At 41.0% G+C, this 18,648-nt stretch overlaps 1 protein-coding gene across 2 annotated transcripts in view; it reads right to left on the bottom strand.

Moving 5' to 3' along the window:
* Positions 1-229: 229 nt before the first annotated feature.
* The window catches only part of MTHFD2L (methylenetetrahydrofolate dehydrogenase (NADP+ dependent) 2 like), a 37,081-nt gene continuing 18,662 nt past the window's right edge, over positions 230-18,648 (bottom strand). The window contains exons 6-8 of one of the 2 annotated variants that reach the window (XM_048074468.2): positions 17,332-17,424; positions 10,605-10,730; positions 230-1,754 (exon numbers count right to left, since the gene is read on the bottom strand). In XM_048074468.2, the coding sequence (XP_047930425.1) occupies positions 1,642-1,754; positions 10,605-10,730; positions 17,332-17,424 (332 nt within the window). In that variant the 3' untranslated portion in view covers positions 230-1,641. The remainder of the gene's footprint in view (positions 1,755-10,604; positions 10,731-17,331; positions 17,425-18,648) is intronic. The other variant, XM_048074469.2, reaches the window with a different exon arrangement.

Genomic DNA, 18,648 nt, shown 5'->3' with positions numbered 1-18,648 from the left:
ACAAACTGTATTAACATTTGTCACAGAAAGATCTGCAGAACTGAACAAGTTCTATTCCACCTCAGCCCATGATGGGTTGACCAACTGCTTAATTTAAACAGATAAGCAAGTGTCTGCACTATTGCTTCCACATGCTTAGTAATGCATCTGTGAAGCTATTTTACAAAAACTACATTAAGCAAAACTCTCAGAAAGACCATCAGAAGATCAAGTAGCACAGAAACAATGATCCATTTCCTTCTTTTTATTATAGCAAGCATTTTTTTTTAAATAAACAGAAGCAACATTGAGTCACACTTCTTTTTCTTCCCCATTCAAGTAATCTTGAGTCTACTGGCATACACCAAAGGCTCATGACTAAAATAAAGTTTGCCCAAATGAGAAAAATTTATGAAGACAACAGCCCAAACTGATTCCCACTGACTTCAGTGGGAACTGGGGTCGGCTCTTCAAGTCAATAGTGCATACACTCAGTAAACCTGGCATCTTCACAGTAATGCCACCTGAAATTTTATATTGCATGAGACTATTCTGGATCTGTCTTTGGAACTAAAAGATTAAGGTATAGAAACATACTGCTAATTATCCCTCTTCCCACTTATTTTCACAGTCTCTATTTCCTTTCAAAGCAAGCATCTTATTATCCCACCTAGTTCTCTCTAAGCAGCAAAATGTTGTAAACAAGTAAAAGGCTCAGCTTTCCATCATGAACTGTGATCCTTCACGCTGTTTCAGAAAACAAGAGAACAAGTAAATTATTTCAAATTCCAATACAAATATTTCCATCATGGATAAACTTTTGCTTCTCTCTTTCTCTCCCCCCATGTCATACAAATGTACATTAAAAGCAGCTTTAACAACATTCTATCCAGGTAAAGTCCAATCCAATCAAGTCACCTATTCAAAGCTTTTTTTTTTCTTTTTTTGTAGGTACTGTGTGTGAAAACATAGTCAAACAAATCCATACACAGCAAGAAAACAATTCTGGCCTCAATTCTAGGTGCCTATTCATGCAGTCCTCTCGAATACATTTAAGACGAGAGTTTAGCCAATGTTTAAGTACACAACTGTTTTAAAATGCAGACTGAGCATTTGCATTAATTGCCAACATTACTGCCTGACAGGTGAAACAAATTCCAGTCTTTCATTCCTTTCAGATTTAAGATTGATGCTATCTAAATGTTTACCAAAAAATATAATATTCAAGACTTCAAATTACACCTGGAGTGCTCCATGACATCAGAACCCAACCCAAACGATATCCAGCAAGCTGAAATCTAGTTTTTGTACATTTTAAACAAGATTGAGGGTCCCAAGTGTTTAAACAAACTCGACAATAGCACCCCATCTCAAAATAAACAGGCATATTTGTAATTCAAGCTTTGTTCTTCATTTTCATACACACAGTTGACCACCACCAATACATCAGCAAAGATTGCATTCTCCAATTCAGTTTTGTTCACAAGTCAGTGGGAGGTAACACAAAGTATCTTAACATTTTGTAAACCATCACCTTCAATATAGTTTACATGAAAAAATAAATACAATGTAGAAATAAATACCTTTGTAGTAAAAAATAAAGGTTTTGTATGTCAATAAATAGAACAACTTGGATTCTTCTTCCACGACAGCCTGCTTGCTCTAGTAAACAAGCTTTTTAGCAACTATGAGGGTGTTCTTCAGAAGCATTGCGACAGTCATAGGTCCCACCCCTCCTGGCACTGGAGTGATAAAGCCAGCTTTCTTCTTTACTTCTGAGAGAAAAGAGAGAGAGAAAAAAAAAAGAAAAGGTATTGACTAAGAACGTGTCCAAAAACGTTTTTCTCCTTCATTTGTCCACATATGCCTAACTGGTATCAAGCATGAAGGCCCATAACTCGGACAGGACTGGAGCACATGGGAAAAGTTAAGGCAGAAGTCTTGTTACAACCATAGTAGTCTCGGGATACAGTGAGGACCAGAGACGTGAGGTAGTGCTGTTGATTTGAATATTACTATCCAGGGGCTATTTTCAGGGCATATCTTCACAATCTGCTTAAGCCAATCTATCTGCAGAAGGCTGCCCTTTCCTCAAGGGAGGAAACTCCCACCAAACTGTCCTGGCAAGTGGCACTTTTTGACTTCTTGACCTGGATGACCAGCTGACTCCACAACACCTCGGTGCTACCAAGACAGGACCGCTCCGGGAAGGCAGCTCTGCACCTGCCAACCCTGATGCCACCTTCAATACGCCAAGGATCTCCTTCTGAAGGCAAAAAGTTAACGGCCCAAAGCGAACCTATTCCTGAAGAGCTGCAAGAAGAGCAGAACGCTACCAAAACTGACAGCAAAGTACAAGCAACAGTTGTCACTTCTTTAGCCTCTTTCCCTCCCTCCAGTTTGCTGCTTCTAACAAAGACATTGTACCATCATAAAAAAGAGCTTAAGAAAAATGTAGCGGGAAAGTACAGTTTCCTGGCTGATTTGTTTTTTGTTTCCTAAGACGGATAAAGAACAATAAATACAACTGTGCTTGAGGAAAAACAGATTGCAGTGGCAAAATTCCCACTGCAATGGCAGCCATAAATACTCAGCTCCCCCAGAAAAGTTTTATTTAAAGTTTTATTTATTTATCTGTTTTAAAAAAGCACCACCACAAAACAGCGTTACTAGGGTGCCTATACTGAAGTGGAGGCACTGATTTTATTTAAGTCTCAAAGAAAAATATGATTTAGCTCCAACCACATAACATGCCAGACTAGCCAAAGTTAGCATATATCTCAAGTGCTCGTGCTAAGAGATCAGTATGCCTGTATTTTTTTAACGCATTTAAGGTAATACCCATCAAGTTCAACTCTTTGCATGAGGAATCAATATCATGTAGCAAAAAATCCTGATGTATTTACTGTGCAAGATATAATCAACTGAAATTTCAGGTTACTTGTAAAGGAATTTTATGCATCTGGCTGGGAATTCATTGCATGACAAACCGTAATGAGCAGTTATTTGCTAATAATAGTTAGTCCAAATGGCATATTACTGAGTACTATGAAGTTTTTTTCCAAGCGCCATTGTGAACCCTCTCCCTTGCTTAGAAACAATTTCCTGGAAACGCACATTCACCCTTCTGTCACCACGTGTCTGAAATGAAGTGGGGAAATACGCCGCAAGCTCGCCACATAGATGCAGTCTGTAGTGAATCTGACTATTTGAAAAGCATCATTTTTGACGGGGTGCACACACATACACAGAAAACACCAAGCAAGAGCAACCCTGAAGCTACAGCCATTTCAGGCTGGAGATGAGGAGACATTTCTTCTCAGAGAAGAGTGGTCAGGCATTGGAATGGGCTGCCCAAGGAGGTGGTGGCATCACTGTCCCTGTGGGTGTTTAAGGAGAGGTTGGACATGGTGCTTAGGGACATGGATTAGCAGGTGACACTGGCGGTAGGGGGATGGTTGGACCAGATGATCTTGGTGGTCTTCTCCAACCTTAACGATTCTGTGATACCCACTGAACCCACTACGGAGCAGAATCTATACCTAACCCTGAGAAGCAATCAATGGATGGAAAATTTGGCAGCTTGATTTTGGAACAAGCAGCATATGCTGCCTCTGCTTTAAGTATATTCCTCTTCAAAGTACGTGGTGCTTCACTGTTCTGAACAACAAGCTCTTAGAAAAACTAACAGAAAAGAATTGGAAAAACTGGATATTATCTTCTTGAGCAAAATGTTTATTACGACTTTCAGGGAGGTTAAATGGAATGAAAACCACTGTCTGAACTCCTCAATGCAGGGCCCTAACAACTGGATTTGCAGAACTTAACGGCAAATATCTCACTGAACTGAAGAGCAGAAGATTAAGCCTTGCTGAGGAGAGTTGCTAATTACAGCTGAGAAGGTTTTAATTACTCTGCTGATTGGTACCACCAGATATACTATTAAAAATTTGGAAAGCTAAACAAATTGCAATGTGGGTTGCTGTTTTTTTTAATGTAAGTTGTAAGAAATAAATTAAATCTCCTATGACAGTTATTCTTAGTATTTTCAAACACAAATAATTTGTCTTACTAGTTATACTATTTTGAACTACCTACTGTTTGAGATGGGTGTTTATGGTTAACATAGTTACTGCAAATTCCAACTCAATGTCACAATTATTGAAATGTACCCACATCTGAAGTGAACACCGTAACAATTAACATACAAAATGTTTTAGACATTTGAAATTGAAATAAGCCTATTTCCATGGCAATGTTACACGTTTCTCTTTGCGGTGTTATTCAGAATACTCCTATCTTACTTACAAAGAGCTGCAGTCCAGAGCTCGACCATGCCTTACCAAAAGAAAGCCTTCTAATGAACATCATGGACAACATCCATCGCCTCTAGTGCTAGTAACTGTACTCAGGAGTAAACACAGAGTATACTGTTTTCACAAGTTGTTGGGAAATTTCTCTACCATACTCTATCATTATGGAAATAGCTGTGGGTCAGCCTGGCAGAAGCCTTACTTTATATCAGCTAGAATACAACCACCTGGATATCATATTCACAAAAGCTAATCCAGATTTTTAAATGAACAAGTGTCTAAGTTACGGAACTAACATCTGATAAATCTCCACCTATACGAGTTAACATCCATCTGGTGAATGCAATTCTCCAAGACGAATGCCAGTGATCAAAGGGGAGAAAATAACCTGGCCCTTAAAAACATAGATAGATTTTCCTTTCCTTGCGAAGTGTAGCTGGCCAAACGGTCCTAAAACAGCGCTTTGGTGTGACCAATCTCATGTCAGCACATCAGATGCTGCACTGTTGGTTCCTTCAGAAGGTCTTGTTTCTGCTTCTCAGCAACAGTAACACTTGGTCCCTAGCTTTAACTTGGCTTTCTGGAGATGCGTGCAGTTCTCCCAGGCATTTCTCTGGCCATTTTGAAAATGTCGGTATACAAATTAGGTGCCTATGGGGGAGGAGCTGCTATTTTGCAGCTTCTTTAGAATCTGAAAATCTTCCTTTGATTCTTCAGAAGAAATGAAATGTAGATTATTTCCTTGAAAAACAGGATCCACTGCTTTGGAAACAGCCCTTCATTCCTACGTCCCTTTAAAGCTAAGAACATCAGACACCTAATAGGGTTAATCACACAAACCAAGGGCAAGTCTCAACCTGAATGCAATTCTGGGTCTTGTGCATCTGCATTAAGTGATGCAGAATAATTCCTGCCTAAGCATTGTTTCCACACAGCTTTATTAGTCCCTGTAAAGCTTCTCTGGGATCACTGCATCCATGCAGCACCGCACAAGTGTAAATCACGTGCCCAGCACTGACAGTAGGTACCCCATGCTCTGCTCTATGCACACTTTGGGATTATTCACTGTGCACCATAGGATACCATTCAGCTAACACGCACCCCATTTCTCACAATTCTTTCTTTTTGATATTATCCGCTAATGATCTCCAGCAGAAAATTATGCAGCATGGCTACTTTCAAATTCAGCTAATTAGCAGAAACAGGTGGATGGAATATTGCAATAGCTCTGGGATAATAAGCAGTGGCAGCAGAAATTCAAGATGCTAATGATTACTTCCTTAGACCCCTGCATGACACGTAGACTCCTCTGTGAGGGAGTACCCAAACTCTTTTATCCAAAAGCTTACTGCCAGCAGTCAGTGATTGCTCTGTCTGGCCTTCTGGCAGTCACAACCCAGTGCTAACATTCCTATTGAGCAAAATGTTCTGCCCACAACCCTCCTCAGAAGCATCCAGCCATTGCAACTAGTAGCCTACTCAACTATGAAAATAGCCAACATGCCACTATTTTGAAATGGAAGGAATGAAGATTTCAGAATTTGCAAAATAACATGGTTTCTTGCATTAGCAAAGTGTAACAACAGGCAATGCTACTGCTGATTTTTGCCAAGGAACAACATGGTGACAGGATTACAAAGACTGGACTTGTAGTACTGGGACTTGTATTACTTGCAGAAAGAATGTCACTTCTTCAAAATGAACTGGAAAAAAAAAAGCAGTAGTGAAAGCAGCTAGAACATCCACATTCTATTTTCATGACCGCTGTTTGGATAAGCGGCATAGAGAGATATGTTGGAAAGGATTCAACAGTCTGCGAAGAAGCCTACAGCCTGGAAGGTAGCACAGCAAACGCAGAGTGGCAGCAAACAACCATCGGAAGCAACTGCTGTCACAAAGCCTGGGCATCCGCATCCCACAAACCCTAGCTGAGACAACTGCAGAGCCCCCATTTCCACCAAGGAATTGGCTTCAAATGTAAATCTTTTCTCTACCTGAACAAATCTCAGAAACTTGTCAACTCGCCCGATGGCTTGGTAGCAGTTAGTCCTGTAGCTCATCAGGACAGGATCCATTTCCCTGGTTTTTATTAAACTGATGTGCTTGCTCCATCTGGTAGTGCTACAGGAGCCTGGTCCATTCTCCTCCTTAACAACATTCAACACATCCCTTCCCTCGTTTTCCTGCAGTCACTGTGTCTGATCATCCCTACTTGAAAGGGGATTTATAATACATGCCCACCACTGTTCACTGTACTGATGGTTTGTCAGGGTACTCCTCTCTGCTGCTCAGTACCAGGAACATCTCCTTGCTCCTGGTTGGGCACCTCTTGTCCAAAATCTGTTATGTTGTCTAGGCATTAGAGAACAATTCTCATTTATAAACCCCTCCACTGATATTCCCACTATATCACTTAGAAAGCTTTCTTAAATAAAAAGTTCTCTTCACAGGTACACAATAAAGACTCAAAAGCAGAGCATTAGCACCTGCTTGTCAAAAATATGGGAAGAATCACACAGAAATGTAGTCAGCAAAAGCTGTTTTGCCCTTTAAGGAAACTACACTACCTTTCTATACACTTCAGTCTCACAGGCCCGTTCCAGTTCCTTTTCAGATACTATTAGTGATCGGCATTTTTGACATGTTTTGCCCAACACCACAAAGACTTGGGTACCCCACGAACAGCACAACAATTCAGCAGTAACACCACCTCCTAATGAGCTGGAAAAGCTGCAGTGGCAATTCACGTACCAAAGCTCCTTCCTGGTTCTATTACAACCATCCACGGCCATGTCACCAGGAGCCTTGGAAAAGGCCACTCTCAGGCAGCTGCTACCAGGAGCACCTGTGGGTGATGGCAGAAAACTGAGGGAAGCCTTGCAGCTGCTTTTTGGGGCCCAGCTCAGGAAGCAGCTCTGAATGCTGTGCTTTTGGAAAATAGCCACTATCGCCTGGAAGGTCTGCTACCAGCACTGGACAGGTAGCAGAGCAGGGAGGTGAGCAGCTCTTTGAGGCTCCTCTGTAACAAAGGTTAGCTCCTACACTGGTGTGCTGCCACCCTGCTCTACCAGTCACACCTGGAAACGGTGCTCCACCCAGAAGAGCCGTTTCAGTTAAATGCTCTGTGTAAGCTGCTGGTTTATTTCTCTTTCCTGGTCCTCACAGCCCTCCTCTCCCTTTAGCTTTAATGCTGTGGCAACAAAAGCCCTATAAAACAGGGCCAGCTACACCCACACGAGCATTATCCTGTTCACCAAAACATGTGCCCCTTTCTGTGACTGAAATTCGCTGCCTGAAAGTAACTCAAGTGGCGCTGGTGATGATCTAAGGATGACACCGCTTCTCATCCTTCCTTGTGGTGGCTCCCGGAAGTTCAAAGACGACCCCTCCCTGGTCCAAATATTTTGGCAAGTTCTTAACATAAATAGGAGCACACTGAACATGCTGTGCTGGTGACTTGGATGACATGCAGTCTAGAACATCCCAGCAACATCGAGCTGGGTACCTCGGAGCTGCATGATTTACCTCCACCTAAATGCACAGTGTTTTCTCTCTTGCTCTTCTAGGTATCTTAGAACTGCACATAAAAGTGTTCTGGACAAAATACAATCTTTTTAATGTGAACAATTTGGAGCACAAAAATAAAGAGGATCTTTAGGGAAAAATCACAAGTGTTATTTAAAGACATCCCAAAACACAGCCTGGGATTTTTGCCCAGAATGAACAGGTAAGCCTGGAAAGTGCAAAGGTTCCAGATGCCACTTCCACCAAGCCAGCCACTTGAGCAGCTGTAAACACAATATTTAGGTGACCGATACAGTTAAATTGCTTTCAGCAAACTAAACTATCTTGTCGTTTCTTCCGATGTAGTGGAGTTTAAAAGACAGCCAGAGTGTGTTCCTTGGCTTCAGAGGGTGTACACACACACAGCAGCGGTCAGTCCTCAGGCCACCGTGGGAAGTGCTGTCACCAGCGAGGTCTCCGGCTGCAGGTGACTGCATGTAGCTCAAGCTGCCTACAGCCCGAGTGGACATGACTCTAACACTTGCAGATTTTAGAACATATTTCAGAACTGCAAAACTCATTTTCAACTGCTATCAAATTCTCTTGGCCTGTGGTAAGAATTTTTTCCTTCAGGTACTTCTTATACTGAATTTATTAATGAAGTTCATTAAAAAAGACAGTTATTTCAAATGTCATACCCTTGTTGTTAGGGATCAACTCCTGTTTCAAACCTGCTCCCTAGATTAGAAGACAGCATCCAAGTATTGCTAAGATACTACAAAGGAATCAAAACAGTTTCCATCCACCTCATCAGGTTTATTTCCTCTACCAGGGCTTTTAGTCCGATGACTGGGTTAAGTCAGCCACCCCCAACCATTTCTTTAAACTTGATTTATACCTCTGACTTGCCAGTTAAATCTCTTTCATACCACCAAACCCCCACTCCCACCCCAAACATCTTTCTACTTGAGGAAGGGGATGATGAGAGAATAGATACTGGTGGGCTACTTTACGTTTAACAGGTGGTGTACGTCACGCCAGCTCATGTACTTGGCCTTAAACTGCAAAAATCATTTTCACTTAAGCTTAAATATAAATTCAGTCAAGTGATCAACAGGAGGGAAAGGATAAAATGATTTAGTACATGAATACACTAGCTTGTTGCATTTCCTAACTGCCAAATCAGTGCTTGGCAAGGGTGACTTACTCTTTGGTATTTTGAACTGTATACACAGGGATAGTTTTTTTTGTTGTTAGAGATTTAGTGAAACTTTCACCGATACTAATGAACCAACAACAATTTCCCTTTGGCAATGCACAGTGAAATGCTACTTGGAGCTGCAGTGGCATAATCCAAGTTGAAGTTCCTCCCTCTTTTTTTGGATCTTCCCTCCCCGCAGGTAAAATCCTGAGAGCAACCCACAGCAGACATGACGAGACATATACAGTGCATTGCTGAAACTCTGAATCATGGCATGGCCATTGAATCTAGACTCATTACATTCAGAAGGTCATACATTTAAAGAAAACAAACAAAAAGGACACACTGTCAAGTTTCTGAAAGTCATATTGTTTTTCAAACACGCTAAAACAAACAAGCAAAAAAAAAATCCTGAAACACCTCTCTACTTCATTTTAGTTTATTTCTGAATACGGAAAACAACCTTTTAGTTGTGATGGTAGAAGCAGGGTAACAACTCAAAGAATCGTTCAAGTTGCACTCTAGAAAAATATTTCTAACAGAACTATTTTATACATCCAGTTATAAATTCCCAAATGCATGCTGAAACAATGACTTAGCTACACCCGTGCAGTTAATTTCATTGATTTTAGCAGACAGATATCATGCGTGATGAGTTAAATACGCAGGAACTAAGCAAGTGATGTAATTTGAAATACATACAGTGGGCTAGAAACATTCTGAATATAATTAAGCTTTGAGACATTATGCCAGCCAAGATGTTAATAACTATGAAAAAAACCCTGTGGGTGATTTTCATACTTATCAAAATAAGGAACTGTTGAGAACCATTAATAATGTGGGTAAATGCTGTCTAAGCTTCCCACACAACTCTGCCAATAAGCTTTAATTTTCGACTGCAACAATCCTGCTATTCCAGTCTGGAGCTTCTCCAGAGCAGAGATATTTAATCCAATTACATTGTGAACTTGCTCTGCAACACATTAAACATAAAAAGATCAATATGTAACATCACATATTATCTCAGTTAGGCTTGCCTGGACCAAGATTTTAAAGAGCTGAAGATGAACCCACCTTAAACCTTAGTATAAAGGGTACTTCTGAACAAGAGGTTAACATTTTCAAAAATTTAAGTTTAAGTGTGAAAAGAGGCTTGAGAAATTGTAGTATCATAGTATTTGCTATGATCAGTGGGAAACCTTATACTTGTCAAAGGGCAGAAACTGCGGGTTGTTTTTGTTCAGGGTCTGTGTGTGAGCATGCATGCATACTTCTGAGACGCTTTAAAGATTCTCAAAGGATAAAGAAGCCTGGAGACAAGCATCTCTCTAAAACTGCTGCCACCAAACATACATAAGAGCTCATCTGCATCTCTTAAAGGCTGCTCGTATATGTAATTAGAAGTAATGCTTGCTGTTAAATAACATATCATTTCTTAAGAGCAGGTATATGAACAAATTGCTTGTTTCTTATTTAAGAAAACAAACACACACTCCTTCAAGTGTTGTCTTATCTGGGACATGAGCTATTCGAAGTATTAATCATCGAAGAATCCCACCAACTTTATGTGAACCTATTGGATAAAAATATTAGAGTGTTTCACTGACCTTCAAAGTCCACATCCCCAACTAATTTGGTCTTTCCCGTAAGAGGATCATGGATATGATTGATGCCTACATCTATCACAGCTGCACCTTCTTTGACCATATCAGTTGTAATCAACTTCGGGATACCTGGAATCATCAAGGTATTTGATTAACACAGCCAGATAGTCTTAGGTCATCAGTTCCAAATTATAGTAATATGTGTACGCACATGTTATGTATACTTACACCAAAAAAATAAATAAAAAAAATCTTTCACTTAAACTTTTCTTGACACATCACACAGAGAACATAGTTATTCCTTGGCTTCATACAGCCTGTAACTTTCAGACAAAAAGCTTGACAGTTGTTTATTCTGAGTGAATATTTTCAGATAAGCCTGTGGTCACAAATGTAGTCAACATGATCCCAGTGAACTATGTGCTTGCTGGTTTGTGGTGGCAAGTCACCTTCATAGCTTTTCCAAAAAAAAAAAAAAAAAAAAAGCTGGATGATGAAGATGTTACATGAGCTACAAGAAATGTTTAGGGTTGTTGGAATTCCACCAGTCCAGAAATGTCAGGAACCTTTGAAGCAAACCATGTATGTTATCTTGGCAATGTTTTCTTTTGTCTTGGCTTTTTTAAATATCTGTATTCGATGCATGCTACTCTTCTTGTCTTCTCTGACCGGTCATGTGCTCCTTAGATCCAATACTTTTCAGGCAGTTAATAAAATACTAAAAACAAGCTACACAAAATGCTATTGTAAAAAAAGAAAAAAAAAAGCATGGTGAGAGAATCTGATCTACATCACCAGCTTATTTTTCATTACTGCAATGTATGAGTGAGATAAACAACAGAAACAAACAAAAAAAAGGGGCCAACTCAATTTACCCATAATAAGTGTCAGATCAGTCTGCAAGAGAGAAGCAACCGCCTTTCAAGTAGAACTTTTTCCACCTTATCTCCTAAGCGAGAAAAGAAAAGCGTACTGCATGGAAAACTAGCCGGGTAATTGTACTGAGGTATAACTGGTAGGTAACAACAGGCTCCCGTGGTTCTTTACGAAAACTTAAGCGTGTGTGGAAAGAGTTCTACAAGGACCAGGTGTTCATTTATAATGGCACTAACGTGACAGAACACCTACTATTTAGTAGTGACACAAAATGCAAATGACCCAAAGCTGGAAAGAACTTGAAACAGATTAGCTTAGATTTCAAACACCTCCGGCAAAAAGGAGAAAAGTGTCAAAAAACATCTGACATTCAACAGCAAGAAAGGCAAGATACAATTCCTTTACATATGAATTATTACCCCTTGCAAAGGCAAGGCAGTCAACAACTGCTTAGGTGGTCATTTTTCAACAAGAAAAATTTAGGATTAAATCAACTGAACCTGAACAGACAGTCACACTACTGCAAGACACATAGAACTCCTGATCTCTTCACCAGACAAGATCAACTGGGATACCATATTCCTGCTGTGGATGCCAGCTTTCTCTGATCTGTCTGTCCATCTCTATGAGCACCAACAAGAACAACGAAGGTTATGAGGAAACACTGCCCAGAATGAACTTGCCTGATCTCATGGCAGCCTTCAAAAACACAGAAAAGCTTTTGGCACTAGAAAAGTACCTAGGCTTCCCATCCCCAATAGACGTGATGCAAAAAAAAATAATTGTTCTTTGCTGCACCGTCCAGAACTTTTAAACCATAAGAACAGAGGAGCGGGGGAGCAAGTAGCCCAAGGAGAGAACTATGTCTCCATCACAGGAAATGTTAAAAGCAGATTGAACAGGTAACGTCAAATATCCATCGTAGTGCACCAAAAGTTAAGACATGGGCTTTCAAAAAACCTTTCTTGCTCTACTTTTCTATGATTTGCAATTCTGCCACTTGGAACAGAATCAGACCTCCCTGCTTGACAAAAGATGCCTGGCCTCAACATCACATACCTTCATCTGCTCCAGGTGAGCTACATCTGGATAATTTCCTGGGGTTTGACACTTCTATTGTAAAGAAACCCTAGCTAGCAGAGTGCTGTGACAAGCCTCTGCAGCACTTTCATATACAACTCATTTTCTCAATGTATTTAAATTCCAAATACGTTGATATTCATTACCAAGATGTTTGATAGTCAGGACATATAAATGCTAAAAGGTCACTTCAAGTTCTGGACAAAAAACTTGAGGCAACAGCATATGTTCCCAGTCAGCACAGTTCATCTATCTATATACATGGCAAGAAACACCAAAACAATTATTTAGGTGCTAGGACAAGAGAAGCACAACAATGACAACTTAATTGCCCACAGGATCTGAGCCAGGTCCTACTGAAGGGATAGCAAAACACTGTTTTCTAAAGCAGCAGTCCCAAACTGTAAGCGTCTTCCATTTCACAAAGAACACTGCCACAACAGATTGCAAACAGAAGACAGCACTACACGTTTACTTCAAGATGAATCTCGTTGAACTTCCCAAGTGTGCTCAAGCAATAGGTAGTGCTTTTCTAGCATACCAACAGCTCCACTGGACGCACACAGAAGACCTTTCTTTCAGTACCAGGAGTTCAGTAGGAGCTCTCTTAATGAACAGCAATTTTAAGGCTACCCTAGAACAGAAATATGAGCACTGCTTACCAACAGCAGCATCATGTGTGACCAGACATCTGAAAATTAATTCCTGGACAGACTCAGAACAAATGAACCACCTCTTCAAATGCTAAGGCAAATTACTATCTGAGACCTACGTCTAGTGCTATCTAGTGCTAAGTCAGTACATGCTATCAGACAGTCAAGACTACAAAGTCATCAGCCATCATCTGCATTACATTAGCCTATCACACCTTAAAGGCAACAGCTGCAATCTTTTCTGTGCATTTCCTTTAAATGACCTCCAAAATTTCTTTCCTGCTATGCAGCCTCTAATTTGGAATGAAAGGAAATTGCAAATTTCAAATAAGTTAAATTTTTGCCCTGCTTCTTCAGTTATTCCTTCAGTTTTATGTTCTGTGAAGAATGTCTACCTCGGCAGTAGAGTATCTGCAAAGGGGGAATCTAAATTCCCCCTGCTGCCCTCCCCATGAAATCAGCCTTCTCTCAGGAGAAAAAAAAAAAAAAAGAAGAAACCAAATCCACATTTTTTAGGACCACAGTGTTATTGGAGGCAACTGCTGGCAGACAAGCGCTATGGATTCATTTGAAGTGCTGGACGTCTGCCAGCAAGTCATTTGGATACAAGCAACACAAGAACCTTCCTTTCCTTTCTCACTCCCCCATAGGACGCAAGCTTGAAACTCTGCTTTTAATGTTGAGCAAGCCAAGACCTCAAATTCTTTCCTATGCCATTGATAAGATCTGACTGCATCTACTTCATCGCTCTTATGCAATCAATCGCAAGCTGGCTGGTAATTGGATAATGCCTTCATCTTATGGGGGTTAATGAGCTGTGTGTGATAGGGATGGAAGCATATTAACGGAAGTTGCACAGTTACACCCTTTGTAAAATGGTTTGATAATAGGCCAAATACTTAATAGCAACAAATAAACTAACCCCCAAACCAAATGAGCAGATCTATTTACTTAAGCCTACTTTACATACCAAGTAGGGAGAGATAAGCATTAGAGCAGCTATTCCTAAAATGCAGTGATTGAAGAATGTGGGAAAGTCTTTCTTTACTAGTTTTTGTCAAAAACAGTGAATCATGCTTTCAACAAAAAAAATAAATTCCTCCATAATCCCAGTTTAGGTAAAAGGACTGTAAGGTAGCTAAATCCTGAGAAAGCTAAGCAGCCACTGACTGAATAAAGCAGCCTGGCAAATCAGCAATTCCCATGCAGGAGGACCACAGATCATGTCCTGAGGGACAGTGCGAGTTGGCCCAGAAGAATTTCATCTGGCATTTGGTACCTCCATTCCTTCTCTTCACCTTCTCTCCAAAGGTAGCAGGCAGATGAGTCGTCTCTCCCAAGGCAGACTGGAAAGCCCAGAGAGCAGCAGCAGATTAAAGGAGACAAAGACTGCCTACTGCCTCCATCACTGCCCTGGAAATACTGCAACAGCTGCATGAGCACCACAACTAAAGCTGTACTTAAGTCTTTCAATATGGGACTGGTCTGATAGCAACAAGAGTAGACACCGTAGGATGTCTGCATAGGCAGGGACAGCGGGCAAGGATTATAAAGTCCATAGTGGGATGCAAAGTGCCAGGTGCGCTTAGGAGGAAATACTATATTTTGGCTAGAAAGGCAAAAGCTGTGTGGCACAGAGTTTAGAAAGCTCCAGCTGGAAGCAGAGAAAAAGATTTTAGGGAGGGAATGAAAATGAGAATTAAGGGAATGCCTTATGATGCAATGAGTTGGGAGGGGACCAGAGAGAAAAAATAAATTGCATCAATAGTTACAATCACAGGAAGCTGGACAACCAGGGTCCCAAGGATGGGAGCAAACAAGAGACAACCTATGAAGATGGGCATTCCCAAACTCCAGAGTAAAGACAGAAGCACCTGGGGTGAACTGTTTGAGAACCATGAATGCAGGTGAACAGGAAGCTCCTCAGAGACAGAGCACCACAACAGAATGAACACGCTTAGTGTCACAAGTCACCAAAATGGGAGGCAGAAGGCAGGTGGCTCTTAAAGCATCACACGGGAAGAGGAGAACAGATATCTTGCACTTTTACACAGTGTATTGGATTTACATGGCAAGAGTTTGGTAGCAGGGGGGCTGCAAGAGCAGCCTCGGTGAGGAGTCCAGAAGCTGCCCCAAGTTAGCTAAAAGCCAGTTCCAGCAGACTCTAAAAGGGACCCGATGCTGGCAGAGCTGTGCCAATGAGCAGCACTGGTTGGACCTCTAGGAGAACATCGGCAAGAAAGGAAACAAATGGCTGCACAACAGCAGCTGGGAAAGGGGATTGAGAAAATATGTAAGAAATGAGGAGCTTGAAGGCACCGTGGTCAGTGAAGAAAGTGGGGATGAAGTGGAACACAAGTTCCTTCAGCAGTTCCCCTGCAGTCCATGGTGTACCACGGCACAGCAGTTCTCTTTGTCCTTACCTCAACCCTTGAGCCCTTTTTCATCACGTTTTCTCCCCCCTCTTCCCTCACTTGGGAGTGAGAAAGCAGTTATGGTGGAGTTTAGTTAACTATTAGGGTGAAATCGACTCACAGAAAGCTTTCTTCCATTTGCACTTCTTGCATGGTGGTCTGTGACAGTGTAAATGCTTCCTTTCTTGCACTGCTCACTAAATAGGTCACGTTTCGAGAGTTAAGCCCAGCACCATCCCAAAGGCCCAATGCACACAGTTCTCGAAAAGGGGAACGTGGAGGGACACCACCTTTCCAAGGTGTCATCCTCCCCAGAGTTCTCACTGGGGCAGGGCTGCATACTGTTTGCACAATCTAGCCCTAGGTTTTTTCATCATTCAAAGCATATCTCATGTTGTGTAACAAGTGTTGTATCATGCTCTTCTTACAAATGACATGAGGAAAATAATGTGAACAAACACAGCTGAATTGCTACTGAAATGTTTTGCTACAAGCGTAACTGATGACAAAGCGTTCAGCAGACAAAAAAAACTTAAACTATGATTAAATCAGAAGCAGTATATGTTGATATTACTAGTTTATTTCCAATTAGAAGACACATCATTATTTTTCATTCAGTGTGAGAATTCTAGTCTGACCGACAGTTGAGTAATCCCATGTGGGAGAACTGAGCTGTTTCTTGTTCCTGACCTGGCATGAGAAAGAGGCAGCGCAATTAAGCTCTGAAAAAAGGACATCTTGCTTCAACAGGAAGTGATGAGCTTTGGACATGTACCTATCTGTCCAAATCTGGAAAATAACTTCCCAGGACTTGGTCTTGAGAATGGTGAAGACAGAGGAAGGGAGGAGAAAAGGGTAAAGATAGAATCTGTTTGTGGTCCTCCGAACCAGTGTCAGAGAAGGAAGATGTCATGAACTGCAAGGGGACACAGAATTTGACCAGAGGCTTTTTTATTGTCGTTGTTTTTTTTTTCCCTGCTTAATTTATATTTCCATTAAAAAATACCAGTCAAGTAAAAACAAACAAACCAAAAAAAACTCAGAAGCAGTGCTACTTGTTTCTTTCTTCTAGAAAAGTCAAACTGAAAGTATTTCATTCTACATTGCTTTAAGAACATAGACATGGATCTTTCAGAGCCCTTCCTTTTGGCAATTACCATTCTTTTCCTCTTGACATGATAATTGTCAACATACCAACAAAAAAAATCAGCCGTGAATAACATGCATATGTTACCAAAACTACCATTTAATTTGCCAAGGCTGCCCTTAATTCCAACAGCAAGAGAAAGATACCATTGTTTCATGAATGCAGCCTCCAGCTGATTTAAAGAAACCCTCCTGTCAAAAGTTAAATGACTCACGGTTTTTGCACTGTACAGAGAATGTTTTAATTTACATAATTATACCTGTATAAACTATGCACTAACTGGTTCCCAGTCTTGAGTTCACTCTGAAGTCTCCCTAAGGGAAAGGTGTCACATGTGATGAGAAACAGTTTATGAGTCTGCAAATGTGAAGGGCAAGAACAAAGAGCCAGATCACTTGCCTTTCTTACAAGAAATCCTATGTCCTGCAACACCCTCAGCAAGCACGAGCACCAAGTATTTGGTAAAACAGGTGAAATAGCTAGTAGTGCCATCAACAGACACCAAGCTTTTCTTTTTATGTTGTAAACATTGTGATGAGAGTACTAACAACTAATATTACCTGCAGCTACTATGACAATGTCAGCAAGTTGAGTATGGATCTTGAGCTGTTCTTTTGGTGTGTATCGGTGAGTAATGGTCACTGTAGCATCACCTGAAAGGTAAAAGATGGGCAATTAATTGATACATACAGAAGGCCTGTAAAGCATTTACTTTCAGGTACATGTGAATCACTGTGGTCCACCAAAAACAGTAAAGGTGACTGTCAAATTTGTCTTGGGATGCATCACTTACTTCAGCATAGTCAGAATGCTTGTAACACTTGCCTTTTACACACATGAAAAAGTGCTTGTTCTTAAAAACTCACGCAGGATTAATTAATTCATATACCGTGGACTGACTCCATCAGCTTCATTACACTTAGTGGAATTACACAGAGAAACCCAGCATGGAATTTGTCGTCTACATTATTAAGCACAACCTGTGGAATGCACCGTAAGGCTCAGTTGCTTGTCACAAACTAAAGCTTCAAATATAATATCAGCATGTTCAGACCTCTGTCCTCAACCACATTTGTCATTCATCTGTCCTGAAACTCCCTAGACGCTTCCTTTGACATCCTGTTGTATGGTCAGAAGCCTTTGGCCTCTGCTTCTGACGGATTTTGACTGCTCAAGGAACAAACAGTAATTCACGTTCAGTGAAGTAGCATCATTTCTTACTGATGTGCCCCCTCTCAAGAATGAGCACGGCTGATCATCTGACCAAAACCACACGATGACAACCAAGGCTCTTCTCTTTGCAAGGCCTAATTGCGTAGGGAACAAGCTTAGCGGCTATGACAACAGTGACACTCCGGGGCCAAAGGTCTTCGCTTAGACGCTGTCTAACCAACAATTGCATGCAGGGGGCAGACAGCAAAATCCCCCTGTTAACTGGAACACTAACAGATTTCAGTGAGGAGGGATGTTCTTGAACGTACATGCAGAACACAATCAACAGCAGCGTCAATATTTATATGATCTGTAGGATTCCAGTTGGATGGATCCGAGCATGTTTATCCCTGTAACCACTTAAGAAATAAATACATCAAACGCATACATTTTTCCACACACTCAAAGCATTTTAAGTAATTGTTTTGCGTAGCTCAAGTGCAAGAACAGGAATGGAAGAGACTGACTAAAAGGCGCTCAGATTTTGCAGATGCCCTACCAGCTTTTTTATCTCCTGATAAAGGAAAAACTGCTGAACCCTTACTTGATACCAGAGTAGGAAGTGTTTGAAGTTATCGCAAGCAGAAGACCACATCCTTTTGGGCAAACTGAAAAGCTCTGGGGCCTGCTCCTGCATGTATCCACATTGCTTGGCAAGAAGCTAC

The sequence above is a fragment of the Anser cygnoides genome, chromosome 4 (assembly GCF_040182565.1).
Source record: "Anser cygnoides isolate HZ-2024a breed goose chromosome 4, Taihu_goose_T2T_genome, whole genome shotgun sequence".
Lineage (NCBI taxonomy): Eukaryota > Metazoa > Chordata > Aves > Anseriformes > Anatidae > Anser > Anser cygnoides.
This window is presented reverse-complemented; position numbering and strand designations above follow the sequence as displayed.